This window comes from Aspergillus foveolatus (assembly GCF_047715535.1).
Source record: "Aspergillus foveolatus strain CBS 279.81 unplaced genomic scaffold BDW70scaffold_60, whole genome shotgun sequence".
Classification (NCBI taxonomy): domain Eukaryota; kingdom Fungi; phylum Ascomycota; class Eurotiomycetes; order Eurotiales; family Aspergillaceae; genus Aspergillus; species Aspergillus foveolatus.
Window position 1 is genome coordinate 23,032 of NW_027396124.1, and position 14,282 is coordinate 37,313.

General features: G+C 52.3%; 5 protein-coding genes across 5 annotated transcripts; 3 read left to right on the plus strand and 2 right to left on the minus strand.

The window, feature by feature from the left end:
• Window positions 1-77: 77 nt before the first annotated feature.
• Window positions 78-1,693, minus strand: BDW70DRAFT_103743 (uncharacterized protein). Its single transcript, XM_073734352.1, has 2 exons — window positions 1,086-1,693; window positions 78-1,032 (listed from the first exon to the last, which is right to left on the minus strand). Exons 1-2 carry the CDS (start codon window positions 1,306-1,308, stop codon window positions 212-214), a joined length of 1,044 nt encoding a protein of 347 aa, XP_073592806.1. The 5' UTR covers window positions 1,309-1,693; the 3' UTR covers window positions 78-211.
• A 2,926-nt stretch (window positions 1,694-4,619) lies between these two features.
• BDW70DRAFT_152837 (uncharacterized protein) lies at window positions 4,620-5,940 on the plus strand (the record flags this gene model as incomplete). The annotated part of the gene is made up of 2 exons (XM_073739519.1): window positions 4,620-5,033; window positions 5,098-5,940. The coding sequence occupies 2 exons, from the start codon at window positions 4,620-4,622 to the stop codon at window positions 5,938-5,940; spliced, it is 1,257 nt and encodes a 418-aa protein (XP_073592807.1).
• Window positions 5,941-6,441: 501 nt separating this feature from the next.
• On the plus strand, window positions 6,442-8,123 carry BDW70DRAFT_170847 (aldehyde dehydrogenase family protein; the record flags this gene model as incomplete). The annotated part of the gene is made up of 3 exons (XM_073743036.1): window positions 6,442-7,523; window positions 7,600-7,625; window positions 7,672-8,123. The coding sequence occupies 3 exons, from the start codon at window positions 6,442-6,444 to the stop codon at window positions 8,121-8,123; spliced, it is 1,560 nt and encodes a 519-aa protein (XP_073592808.1).
• A 1,671-nt stretch (window positions 8,124-9,794) lies between these two features.
• BDW70DRAFT_152839 (uncharacterized protein) lies at window positions 9,795-11,228 on the plus strand (the record flags this gene model as incomplete). The annotated part of the gene is made up of 7 exons (XM_073739520.1): window positions 9,795-9,827; window positions 9,915-9,945; window positions 10,068-10,200; window positions 10,288-10,322; window positions 10,428-10,572; window positions 10,757-10,787; window positions 10,896-11,228. 7 exons carry the CDS (start codon window positions 9,795-9,797, stop codon window positions 11,226-11,228), a joined length of 741 nt encoding a protein of 246 aa, XP_073592809.1.
• A 503-nt stretch (window positions 11,229-11,731) lies between these two features.
• Window positions 11,732-13,777, minus strand: BDW70DRAFT_152840 (putative MFS transporter; the record flags this gene model as incomplete). Its single annotated transcript, XM_073739521.1, has 8 exons — window positions 11,732-11,971; window positions 12,029-12,287; window positions 12,350-12,495; window positions 12,545-12,883; window positions 12,924-13,064; window positions 13,132-13,494; window positions 13,565-13,656; window positions 13,726-13,777. The coding sequence occupies 8 exons, from the start codon at window positions 13,775-13,777 to the stop codon at window positions 11,732-11,734; spliced, it is 1,632 nt and encodes a 543-aa protein (XP_073592810.1).
• Window positions 13,778-14,282: the final 505 nt, after the last annotated feature.

Here is a 14,282-nt window from a genome sequence, read left to right on the forward strand (position 1 = left end):
ATATACTAAGTTAACTTTGTACGATTAGTGATCTGATTTATGATTACTCATCGGCGAACGATGATTCGACTTGTAATAAGCAGACGAGTTTCACCGGTCGGTGGGAAACATTATCGTTAAGCTGAACCGTCCGTCTGTGAATGATTTCATACTTCATACTTTAACCATCACGCAGTACACCGGGCGCCATAATACAGACGAACGCGCCAGCCTACAGACCGAGCCTCGAAGCCTCCGCAGCAAGAATATCGGGGATCTCCTCCTCAATGCTCCTCTCCTCCGGCGACCATCCCAGCACTTCCCGTCCCCTCTGCGCGTGCCCCCTCGAATTCCACCCCCAACTGGCCGCCTCAAAGCCAGCAGACGACTTGATCGCCTCGTCCACCGACAATTCCTTGACTTCTGGAGCGTCTTTGAGGTACCCCAGCTTGTGCGCCTGCTCGCCGACCAGCTTCGACAGTTCGCCCCAGACATGCTCTCCATTCTCACAGAGGAAGTACCCCTTCTCGCCCCAGATCTCTTTATCGTCTTTCCTGGCGGGATCCAGAGCCGCCCGCACAAGCGCATCGAACAACCGGCTCAGGTCGTATATGTGCACATTGTTCCACCTCGCCAATCCCTTCCCGATAATGGGGACATACTTCTCCTTCAAAACGAACGAGGCGAGCTCATACGCTTGCCGGCCACGAAGCGCGACGGGGCCCCGTCCACGCCCGTAGATGGTCGGCGGGCAGACGATGACCGTCTTGACGCGGTCGGCATGCTCAATGCCCGTCCTGAGAACGATCTCATCGACGTTGCGGTGGAATGCCGCGGCGGGAAGATTGGTCAGTTCGGAAACTCCTTCGTAGTCGTTGAAGACCTTGTCGTTATGCTCGCCGTGGACCTTATGGACGTCCGAGTCGAAGTACGTCAGGATTCCTGTCCCGCCGGTGTGCAGCCAGTACCCCGGGCGGTCCGGCGAGTGGCCTTGCACCAGTCCCCTGGCGATCGCGTTCGCTGCACCGACGTGGTCGGATGAGTCGGCGGTATCTGTACTCGTTAGACATCTCGTTCTTTAACACGACGGGGAGCAATTGGCATACGAAGCACAATGTCCGCCCACGCAGCCTCCTTCTCTATTTTGTCCGCATCATCAAGACCGCCAATGACGATTCGGACGTTTGGATACAGCTCGCGCACGTACTTTGCTTTCGCTTCTGTGCGAATCAGTGCGGAGAATTCGAAGTCCCGGTGCTGCTGGGAGAGCAGGTGGAAAGCGTCGCCGCCGATGTAGCCGGTGATGCCGGTGATGAAGAGCTTAGGCATTTTACTCTTATTTGTGGTAATGTCTTGTTCAAAGGATAGAGTTAGCTGGGGGACTTGTTGACGGGATTATATAGGACTCTAGTTGATGGTGATGGTGGGGCATGACTTCATTTCTTACAAATCAAGCTCTGCCCCTCAATGTGGCTAAGAGAAGTACCGCTATCAGGGTTGATGACAACAGTGATCCACGGCAGGAGCATAGTATTGACACGCAGGAACTGATGAACGTATCTCTCATTTGAGCCACTTGATCCCTGTCCTCGTGCTGAACAACCGGAGTGCTGTCAGCACTGAGTACTAATCAAAGAGACGATAATAGCCATAAAAACAGCAAATCGCAACGACGTGCGTGGGCATGGATATTTTACCGACCTGCCTACTGCTCGAGGGCCGTGTCAGTTATAGGCCTGAGATTATCTCCGGAAATTTGACCATGTGGTTGATGACTGGTCCATGCTGGACGAGATGCTGTAAAAGCTGTTAGCCTACAGAGAACCCTCTATAAAATCGGACAGATTCAATTGCTGAGCATCGCCATGTCCAGATTCTTATTATTTACGTACTTAGTACACGCTAGTCAGGGCAAAAGTGCAGCTGCTAGGCTGCTAAAGGTAGCAGACCGCATTATTACGGGAAGAAGCGGCGCAGGGCTTTCTTAGACCACCAGCAGCGCATGTCTCTTCCACTCTCAGATTTCCTGTGCCAAACTTCGCAATGACGACTCTTTGTTTCCTTATCATCATCCCTGCCACGAAGGCGTGGTCCTGCCGATGCTTTTCTGGCGATCGCTGCTGGCTGTTCTACACCGGGGACGAATTCAACCACGCAGGCGATGGCCGCCTGAGCGAGACCGACCCACTGGCAGCCCTGTGGCGCCAGCCCAATACGATCCGATGGCCTGTTATTTGCTTAGGGTGACAGTGTTCTCGCCTGGCGTGCAATATTGTACCCTTGCCCATTCAGGACTTATTCTGACAGCCAGCCCACTCCTCCCCATTGACTTCGTATATCAATGACTTGCGATCCGTTCAGGCCGGTCGAGCAGGATGTCGTCATCCAGTCAAGGTGTATCGCGCTGAGAATGTCGTCCAGACTCGGAGGTTCGCGACTAAGCATAACACTCGTTTTGTGCGAAACACCCGCCGCCACTATCAGGGGAAATACACGGAAGCCGGGGTCGGACAGCCGGTGCACCATCTCAAAGACATCAATATCATCCACGTTACAAAGACGCGAACTGATGGACCTTTCATAACAATGGGTGCGAAGTCCGGGGTTTCGAGGCGTTTGATGCTGCTGGTAGCTAGGGCTACTGAGTCCTCGGCGAGGGTCGACTGTCAGCATTCCTGTTGGGTGCATCCAGGCAGGGGACACTCATTCTTATCCTCTGGTATAGGCTAGCCACGGATCGAACAATGGTGTGAGAGGTATCACGGACGCAGCCGATACTTCGTGGCAACGCATGATACCGAGCATTCTGATCTCTCCTGGGCGCTCTCTGCCGGTAGTGGAGATCTATGCAGTTGCCCTCTCCCTTTTCGGCCAAGATAACACGGACGGCCTGCTCCCTCGAGCAGTAATACAAGTGAAAAATAGCGCAGTGACCGATGCCCTCGCAAGTCATTTTGGAATATAGCGCGTTGATTATCGGCAACGTCGGCGTTAACGGGCTGAAGCTATGGCCGTCGACGTCTCTGACATGCCTTGCCCGCATGGAGAGACGCCATGACCCACGTTGATCCGAACGGTCAGTTCTACATCGCCCGTGCTAAGTCTGGAGTACCCACGCAGATTGATATACGTCTTTGTACCACTCCCGATTGAACTTGCACCGGACTTGGGGCGTAAACTGAGCGAGGTAAACACCCGCCCGTTTCTAGAGATGACGGCGACCAACTATAGCATGCCGTTTTCAACCAGCCGCATTCTCAGTAGGCGTTGTCACAAGAAACACCGTCGGCTGAAGAAATTCGAGGCCAAGTCCCATCCGATTCATGTGTTGTAAGTCCCATACCACGGTCGGTACTGAGCATTGGAGCGACGCTCCGATGGGCTATGCCGCCGTCGACCGGAGATGAAGAGTCAACAAGGATGACCATTACCGTTATGCTGGAGATTTTTGATCTGCCACCTGCTGGCGCGAACCTGCCGATTTGGAATTTCAATGGCTCATAAAGTATTTAAGCAGGATAGTTGGTGCGAGATGGCCTGTAGTGGAAATGTCTTGTATGCTCCCATGGAGTGGCACTGTCGCTCCAAAGCGACTATATATAGTAGTATTGTCTCAACAAGTAGCTTAGCAAAATAACAAGAAAAAGAGGAGAGAGAGAGAGAGAAACTTGCGATAACTTTTGCCTCTCTTAAGCAGTCAAGTTGACTTCGTTGCCTATTTCCTGAGTTCTAGCATTGCCTCTCCCTGGCTTTTTCACCGCAGGATTATCCGGCGCTAAACGTACGTCTGTAATATAGTCGAACCACCAAGGCCATAGTTATTATTATCACAATGACCACGTTCTTTGTCGTCTCCAAGCCCTTTTAGGCTTGGGGGCTGCGTTCGGAACTGTGGTTGGAAATAAGCTAGACTCTAGACGGGATACCGCATGCGGAATCCAGGAGTAGTAAATGACGATCCTGGCGCAAGCTTGCGGGATCTGTCCTCTTGCGGCGTGCTCCAGAGTAGATATTATTAGAGCCTTTTGTTATACTGAAGGCAGCCTTTCATCTACTCCTCTCTTCCTGCTCTGCCATTTCCGCCCCCATTCCTATGTCTGAGCCTGACACGTCACACAGCCCCAGAGCGGACCCAGTGGTTCCTTAGCAGTGGTCCAGGACAAGAAATGCTCTCCACAGAGCTCTGCAGCGTTGCAATTGATTTGCTCTCCCCTGAAGCTAAGCTGCCGTGGAACGGTCCAAAGGATGCTTGAGGGCCGCCATCCTTTAGTGCCGTTCAGATACAGGTACCGTCAGAGACTGGTTGGACCCTTGAGATAGATGTCTCGAATAGTCAATGATTATCTGCCCACGCCTTCAAAATCAGGATCGCCGATACGTGCGCTTGAATCTTGGCCCAGGTCCTGCACCAGGATTATGGCTGTGAGCACCCGACGTTCCTGCTGCTCCTGCTCCTGCCAGGCAGCTATTCACCCGCCCAGCATCACCGTTTGCGGCTCAGCAATGCTATGTTTTCGCATCGATTCGAGTTCTGTCCAGTTCAGTCGAGTCCAGTCGAATTCAGTCGAATTCAGTCTTTCCCAACCCACTTCTAAATTTTCAATAAAGTCTTCGCCACTTACCATTAGAATGCCATCGCGATGAGACCAGCTTCCCGGCAATTCTTCCCGCCGTTTCTCGCGCGACGGCGCCTTTCCTTCCTGCTCGTCCTGCTTTTCTTGCTCTTTCTCCTCCACGCGCTGCCGCCGGTCTTTTCCCAGCGCCGGAACCGGCGCGTTGTCGGTGGGAAGTGGCTACCCGACTATGATGTCGACGAAGTCCCGCGATACCTGCACAGCTCACCGTACCGAGAGAAGCCGGATATTGAGTTTGAGCAGAGAGTGAGAGAGGCGTTGAAGGGGATTGAGGAGGTTGCACTGGCCGCTGCAGGAATCGGAGACGATCGCCTGGCCGAACAGCGCATCTGGCAGATTCGTTTAGGAGGCGACGGCAATGACGAACACCGGGGGGACTCGTTGGCGTTCACCGAGAGGAACGGCGAGTGGCAGTACACTGTGAGCATGAGCATGAGCATTTCGTTCAAGGGAGAGGCGTCTGAGGATTGGCTAACCTCAACAGCTTATGACTGACCATCAGTCGAACGAGTTCATCGCAACGGTCCTCGCGTCAGTCCCCGATCTCAAGGCCCTGTACGATTCGTATCCTTACGACGTTATGCGATCCGATCTGCTGCGGTACCTAGTGCTGTGGTACTACGGCGGATACTACGCAGATATGGACGTCTTCCCGGCGAAAGCTATCAAGGAATGCCCGGCTCTACAGCCCGTCTTCGGCGACTCGGGCAGCGCGAATATCTCTCTGGCTGTGGGAATTGAGATCGACGAGCCGCACGCATCGCCGCAACTGATGCGCGATTGGCACTGGATTCGAACTTACGGCCTGATTCAGTATACCTTCTTCGCCCCGCGACGATTCAGCCCGCTGCTCCGTGAAGTGATCGTCCGCGTTCTCTCACACACCCGCCAGCGCAACCAGCAGAGCTTTCCTTTCGTCGGGCCACGGTACGACGAGAAGGCGATCCTTGAAGTCACCGGCCCCGGCGTCTTCACGGATGCCATTCTGGACGCCCTCTCGGACGCCCTCCCGACAACGCACCCGTTACTCGCGACGTCCGTCCGAGCAGACGAAGGGATCGGCGACCTCTTCTCCCGAGCATCCGGACAGCTCTCAAGGCGTGTCACATGGGCTCCCTTCCACAGGATCACCGAGCCGCTCTGCGTCGATGCGCAAGAGGCGGCCGTGGGAAAGTCGATGGGCGGAATCTGCGTGCTGCCGGTGAACGCGTGGGGGAATGGCCAGAGGCATAGTGGTGCGGATGGCTTTAATAGTCCGCTTGCTTGCGTCAATCACCGGTTTGGGGGGTCGTGGAAGAAGGATTGGTGGTACCGGCATTTTGGGTAGGCTGGGTATAGTCCGGAGAGGCGCCAACGCGCTTCTTGTACGTACTGTATGTGTATTCGCTACGTTTACGAGATACCCATAATTTTTTCTTCTCTCTGCCTCTCTCATTTTTTTCTTCGGATTTTGCAGACAGACTTTTAGTATGGACGCTGGACTTAACTTATATCTTCTACCTTCATGTGCTATGGCGATGCCGCCGCCGGGCCGCGGTGCTTGCCGGCTATCGTGCGGAGAGATCCTGAAACCAAGACTTCCGCCACTATCCCTAGACTTGTACAGAAAGATTGTGACCCCCTGGCCGTTCTTCAAGCTGATGGGTTCGACCAGCGAGTGGCTGATAGGCCATCGACTGGGAAGCTGCGGCCCTGCGGCTTCCCTCGTTCATTTTACGAATGCTGGCGGCCCCCCTCAGGAAACTCACATGTCGTTGGTACCTGAGCAAAAGATAAAGCTCTCTTTCTCCGCTGATAGACTCTCTTCCTCACATCGAATTCGTTCACGATGGCCGAATACACCTCCGACGCAGATGTCGAGCTCGCCTACACCACGCTGCAGACGACCTTCAAATCCGGCAAGACCAAGGAGATTGCCTGGCGCAAATGGCAGCTCAAGCAGATCTGGTGGCTCGTTGACGACAACGAGGCTCTGATTCAGGAGGCCCTGAAAAAGGACATGAACAGACACCCGTTCGAGACGACCTTTACCGAGTGCGCGAACGTCAAGGGCGATGTCATCGAGCACCTGAAGAACATCGACAAGTGGACGGCAGACCAGAAACCGAGCGCCGGAACGCTAGGACTCATGCTCAGGCCGACGGTGCGTCCGGAGCCTTTGGGCGTCGCTCTTATCATCGGGCCCTGGAATTTCCCCTTCTCCCTCCTGGTGCAGCCGCTGATTGCAGCCATCACCGCTGGCTGTGCGGCGTTGCTCAAACCGTCTGAGGTCACATCGTCAGTCCAACAGCTGTTTGTTGATCTCGTGCCCAAGTATCTGGACACCAGCGCCGTGCGTGTCGTCACTGGGGGCCCAGCGGAAACCAGTCGCCTGCTGCAGCGCAAGTTCGACCATATCTTCTTCACCGGCTCCGTTCCCGTGGCGCGTCATATCGCTGCAGCGGCGGCCAAGCATCTTACGCCGACTGTGCTGGAGCTGGGTGGACAGTGTCCGGCCATCGTGACCAGCTCGGCGGATGTGGACGCGGCAGCGAAGGACATTGCCTGGATCAAGTATCTCAATGCTGGGCAAATCTGTTTGTCGGTAAACCATGTTTTCGCACATCCTTCTGTGGAGCGGAAGCTCATTGAGCGGATGGCATTCTGGCTTGATCGGTTCTACAAGGGTGAGAAGGATGCCATGACGCACATCGTCAATGACAAGAACTACGCTCGTATCAAACAGCTGGCGGAGAAGACGAAGGGAAAGATCGAGCTGGATGGGACGCCGGATGCCGAAACTAGGAGTCTGCCGGTGAGTATCGTGAGCAATGTCGAGCTGAGCGATCCTTTGCTCTCCGAGGAGCTCTTTGGGACCGTCTGTCCGGTGATAAAGGGTTCGACAGACGATGCGATCAAGTCCATCAACAGGTATCTGGCATCACCTTCTACTTTACACATACTGACTGATTAGCCTGCCGCGACCTCTCGCTCTGTACATTTTCAGCCAGGACCAGAATGAAGTCGAGCATAGTAAGTCGCACCTCCCTTCCCTAGTTTACTTGTACTCATTCGTCAGTAATATCATCCACCCTTTCCGGCGGCGTCTGCGTCAACGGCGTTCTCGTCCACGCAATGGTTCCTAATGCCCCTTTTGGCGGCGTTGGCGACTCCGGTCACGGCGCCTACCACGGCGAGTACGGCTTCAAGTCTTTCACCCACTACCGCACAATCGCCCGACCGACCCCCTTTTTCTTCAAGATGAGCGAATGGATGCGTCCGCCCTACTCGGTGGATAACATAAAAAAACTGGCTGTCCGCAACAGCGTGGGCATCCAACGCAACTGGAGTTTAGAGCAGGAAAGGGAAGCCATTAAACGAGGTCTGCTTCTCACAAAGTCCTTGAGATCTGCCAGGTTTCTGGTCTACCTTGTGCTCTTGCTCGGACTTGCTGATGTTGGTCTAGATCAGCGGTTGGGTGTGCTTAAAAGCGTGAGGGATCTGCTTGTAGAAGTTAGGTCTTTGTTTTGAGGCTGTGCTTCTAACGCATACGTTGGAAATGTATGCTGAGCTTATAATCAATGGACTTTGGGTCAGTTGAGGTGATGGTTGGTAGCATGGTGTTGAGCTCTCAACGTCTCTATTATTCTGTGTCTTTCAACTATCAATCATCATTAATAGCGTTTGTCACTGCCAGGTGAACTATATATGAACATTCGAGCCCGGGTTCGTCTTCAAAGACAATCTGTTATGTCTTTGTATCTGCTGGGGCCTAAGGCTGTTGTTGAGACTCGCACCGTTTGGCCGTAGTTAGAGCCCTTTTGACCTTCTCAAACGACAAACCTAAGTAGTAAAGAATGAAGCATCCGGAATTTTTGCACTGACGTATATCACGACGTGGAGAGGCGTACAATGTGAACAAATGCCCCAGTATAGTACCGGGCTTTCAACGGCAGAGTTAAATCCTGTCGAATGTAGGTGTACAAGTTTGACGAAGGTGAATGCTTAGCTCAATAGCCTTTTTTCTGGAATGAAACCATGGAGGCTGATCTCTTCGTCACAGTATACCTAGTCGCCTGGATGCTCATCGCAAATAGTTCTAACGCCTGTTAGTTAAGGAAAAGCCGAGGGGAAAGAACGAACGACGCCCCTTCTTCAACCCATGGTGAGGGGGCCGCTATTGGTCTGCGAAGAGCCCGAAATTCTATAGAGTCAATTAGGGTGAAGGACAATTCAGGTCTCATTTGGTAAAGTGCTTGGTATGTTTTTTTTTTTTTTTTTTCACTCTAAGTTTCGTCGTTATTTTTGGAAATTTTTTTTTTTTTTTTGCCAGCCTTCACGGCAAGGAGAAGCAGAAGGTTAAGCAGAAGATATCAGGGCAGTATAACATTCGGATAGCCTTTTCGTTTCTAATAATGTATAACTGTAGGATACTAGAATACAGGGTAAACATGTCTTTACAGGATACGGCCTGAACAACCCATGCTTTTTCAGCTTCTACACCCAGATACCCTTCATTGAAGCCAGAGGGCACGCCTCACTTCCTCAAGAATAATGCTCCCCAATGCAGACAAAGCTAGGTACTTTCAAAAACCTTGGAAACAGAGAATACCAGGAATTGAAAATAAAGGATAAATAGAGCATGACGGACTGAGGGGATTGAATATTGCCATGACTGCTTCGCTTCTTATCACCGTCTTCGCGGACCTGCAGATAGGCAACTTCATGAGAACTACCAAGGTTGCGCGATAAGGGAAGGCCCAAGGCGTGGCATGGTCTCTGCAAATATAAACAGGGTTCCACTCACAACTAATGTCAAAAATAGATCTTTTAATCGCGATAGGCGTTCGGCATGCATGGGTCAGACCAGTAAGCAGCTGCCAGAAAACATCCGCTGACGTGCAGCAGGACTTAGTGGCGAAGAGACAACGTCCAAGGGAAAACTAATACAGGTGACGTCTGATACGTTCTAGGCCGGGATCAGAACGTGCTCCTTGTGGCATTGTTTCAGATTCATGTATGTGCGTAATGCCTTTCGATGGCGACTTGACCTGTCGAATTAATTCCATATTAACCACCGTTGGGACACTTGAACACGGGCGTTTGCTTCTGAGGGCTACGACTTCAGGGATATCTAGGATGTCGTATACATAGGTACGTGCTGCCCCAAGGTCAATTTAAAACTGATATATCGATCCAACCATGGCAGCCGACGAGAGAGTCAGCATCACTGCGGTGTCGTAGACACTAGGCACACTGTCCTTCCTTTTAGTCGCACTACGTCTCTACACCCGTTTGCTGATAACAATATGCCGAGGATAGGACGATCTGTTCGTCACTATTGCTTTGGTACGTCTCTTGTCATTCTATCTCTACATCTCAACTGACAGCAGCCAGGTAAACGCAATCATCTCCTCAGCCCTAACCCAAATCGCAGTCTCCCACGGCCTTGGGAAGCACGGGATCGATACCTAGATCCCAACGACCGCATAAACGCAGCCAAATACACCACTATCGCACCCAACTTTCCCGTCGTTAGTACAGTGACCGGCAAAATCTCTGTACTGATAGTCCTCCGACTGCTGACATTATCTGCCAAACCGTGGCAGTGATGGTTTCTGCACTCTTCGACGCTCGCTTCAATTGCGTGGAATACATTGGGGATCGTTGTGATTATCGGTTATTGTCGACCGAGGAGGAAGATATGGCTGCCTGAAACGGACGGGAGCTGTATGAGTTCAAAATTCCAGCTTGTCGCTGGGATATCGCTAAGAACCTCGACCGTTTTCATAGCATGTCTCAGGTAACAATGAGGATGTTTATTTACTTTCGGAGCAATACTGATAACCTACCCACTCACAGCATTTAACGCCTTCGCTGACTGGGCACTCGCGCTCTTTCCCGCAATATTATTTCGCAAGGTCAAGCTGCCGCTTTTGAAGAAGGTAGGAGACATCGCTGTTCTGGGGGCTGGCGTACTGTAAGTCGTATACCTGCAGGCCTCAGTCCCCGAGAAGTGATTTTGTGATTGAAATGAATCGAACAGTGCAGGTTGCGCAACAGTCTTCAAATGTTTCCGCTTGGACAAATTGATCGCGCATGACGATATCACTTGTAATATCATTCTTTACCTAACGCCAGGAACCCTGCTGACTAGAGACTAGAGACATGGCGCGCCATCATAAGATGGTAAATGTACGTCCCCTGCCACCAAACCTAGGTACCAGAATCTTTGTCTTACCTTGTCAGAATTTGCTTATAAACAGGACAGAATCGAGGTATGAGCCCTAATGGAACGAGCAGATGTACCTGATAATAATCTGCGCCTCTGTTCCGACAATGCCGCAGAGCTTTAACGCCCTCCTCCACCCCTGCCGGACATATCACAAGTACAATTCCAAATCGTCCCGTTGCAACTTGAGCAGGTCAAACCTTCGAGAACCCGGTATCCTGCTGCAACATATGCAGCACAGTCCATTGTTTGACGCTCCCGCCGAGCATACTGGGAGCCAGGAGAATATCCTCGCCCGTAACGAGGGCGAATCGAATACGAATACCGGAGAGATGATGGACCTTACTGTAGCTCAGGACAGTGATAGAGAGGAGATAGTTTTGGCTCAAGGTGGAACAAGCTGAGGCGAGTCCCCGTGGAGCGAGAGCCCGCGAGAGAGTCCTGCGGGATGATGCCATGAAGTATCACCTACATCGTATGCTCTCCAGCTCGGAGAGGAATACTCTGAATAGGTGATTCAGGCGGGTGTTTCTGTCCTACTATATGTACGCTCAGATTCCGTCAATTACAAAGTCAGCTCGCTATCTATCATAACTTCTAAATCCATTAATCTCGTCTAGCCGTGCCTTTGAAAGGTGCGTATACCCTCGACTCACACCTGTGGAGTTTATCCACCTAGCGCGATCAGAGAAGATCTAAAGGTCTAGAATCAATTCAAGTCGTAGTCAATGCGTAGTCAAGACGATCAAGCTAGGGACTAAAGCTTGTCTTCATGATAATCTTCTGCTTTGAAAAATACCAACGTATTGACGAAGCAAAACAAACAAGTTTCTCCCTGGAGTGTACCGCGCTACACTCGCCTCGTTCGCGATCCGTTCATACTGCTTCATACTGCCTTAAGCTCAGCCTAAATAACAACCCCTTCGCTCACAAACTTCCAGTACCTGCTCGCACATCGTCTCCGCCAACTCTTCCCCCATTTCACCCCTGCCCCAGCCGTCGCCATACTGCATAGAACTAGCGCCCCAAAGCAGCTAAACGTGCGTCCGTAGTCGGTTGCCTCAATGAACGGCTGGACAGAGTACGAAATGGCAAAGTTCACGCACGAAGAACAGATCGCCAGCACCACGACCAGCTCGCTCGAGATCTGCACACACCAGGTCAGCAGGCTCAGCAGTGTCAAAGGGTAGAAAGGTGAACTTACACCCTCGAAGCACTCCATCGCATAAGCGGTAGCAACACTCGCCGCGGAGACCTGCTGCGCGATCATCCCACCCAGACCGACTGCGATCAAGACCCAAGATTTGCCATCTGACGCACACCACCCGTACATGAAGTACCCGACGGCTCCGTAAATGAAACTTAGACCCAGAGTCCAGAGACGCATCTCGGGCTCTTTGTATCCGCCGTTCGCGCGGGCAAGGCGCAGGGTTAGGATGTCGCCAAGGGCGCCAGTGGCCATTCTTTGATAAACGCGATTTAGTCATGGCATTCAATGTGAGGCGCAGTGTGTGAGTTCACGTACCCAATGAAAGACCCAACCAGGGCTGCTAGGAACATAAGGCCTGTCGGCCCCGTGGACCAGTTATAGGGGGCATCGGTCATGATTTCGGAGATGGTATTGAAGGAGACGATTCCTGCTGTGTTGGCAAATGCGTAGATTAGGCCGGCCTGCTCCTAATCAGAACTGTCCCGCAAACTGCTCGTGGGTACAATATACCATGATAATGTTAGGGAATGCGAAGAGATGGAAGGGGCGCCGGAAATACTGCCACCATGTTGTCTTGTCCTCTTTCCAGCGATGGATCGGCGCCAGGACGTGCAGGTAATTGCGTGGGAGGAGGTCTGCTCGGCCCTGGCTGATCGTTGGCTGGCGGTTTAGACCAACTGACGGTTCTTTTTTGGTGTCGTTTTCAGATTCTGGTTGGTGCTTGTCCTGGGTTTGAGGAACGGCGGTGGCCTGGTGGATAGCGAGAGCGTGCCGGGGGAAGAGGGAGTCGTCCATAGTGAAGATGAACAGCAGCACGACAGAACCCTGTAGAGCATCAGCAACCGCGGCCTTAGGGTAACAGAAGGGAACCTACGCTGAGTATAGCAACGATCTTGCAGCTCCACCTCCACCCTGGTCCTTCAGCAATATACCCGCCCAGGATCAAGGCGAGGATCGATCCAAGCTGCTGGCCCCAGACATATACAGCAAGCATGGTTCCGCGCTGATGCGCAAAGAAAATATCAAACACCTTTCCACATCAGTTACCCCATTCGGTTTCTCAAACGGCAAGTAATAGGGAGAAAAAGAGACCGTACCGTAAGCTGAATCAGTGCCTGATAGGCGCTCTGCCCAATCCCACCCACAAGACAGTTGAGATACCACTGCGCCACGCCGTAAATATAGGCGTTCCATACACTTGACACCATAATGATCGTCATGCTGGATATGTACACCACCTTGCGTCCAAGTTTCATTGCCGTTGGGATCCAGAGCACGTTCACGAACCCCAGGAGGAGGTAGTTCAGTGCACTGCCGCCATTCATGTCTTTCATTGTCACGTCTATATCCTCGGCGACTTCCGTCCAGGGCGCCCCAAGATTGTTTTCGCCGTAGGCGACGACGGTCGCGAAGAGGGTTGCTAAAAAGAGCGTCCATAGTTTCTTTGGCTTGGGCCAGTTCTAGTTTGCTTGTCAGTCTAGAGTGACAGAACTATCAACAAGTCGAGACCGGGGTTAGGACACAGCGTACCAGGGGGTCCCGTGCTGTTTCGAGTGGGCGAGGAACGAGCACGATATCGTTCGATGTGGTGACATCTGCTTCTCCGAGCTTTGTTGTATCCGCTGTGAGGCGTTAGTACTGGAATTAGGGTGGGCCGTCGCTTGCTTGGTGATATGTATGGTGCCACTCACTCCCCACAATGAAGATGGTTCCTGGAACTTCCGACCGCGAAATGTCGTCCATGATTGATATGTATTTCTCTTTGAAGAATGGTTCTGGAGCATCTTATGTTCCCTTTTGATAGGAGCCGTAGCTGGATTAAATACCTCCATACTTCAACCGAGGAGCATCAAACACGAGTAACCCGTATCAGCGATGCGGAGAAGGAAACTGATAGAACGATAAAGGATATTTGCGAGGAAGGTCCAAGAGAGAGGCTAGGCTCTTTCTAGAGCTTGGTCCAGCCATCCAGAGGGCTTGGAGGATCGGATCGGCGATAACGCCTGCATGGCAGCTCGCCAGTGCGGGGAAGTGGAGGAGACCACACGGTTAGAACCGAGCCATTTGACGTATTATCTATGGAATATCGCCGTTGACCTCGCATGGTCGTCTCTTACAGGCCAAGAGCTCCGGTGATGGATGCATGGCATCCGCAGCATACCTCCAACATCGTCGCTTGGGGATAACTGTGAGCTGTCCTGATAAGCCCTATCAAGTCTCGGCAGGACCTTCCACTGGCCCACAGTGC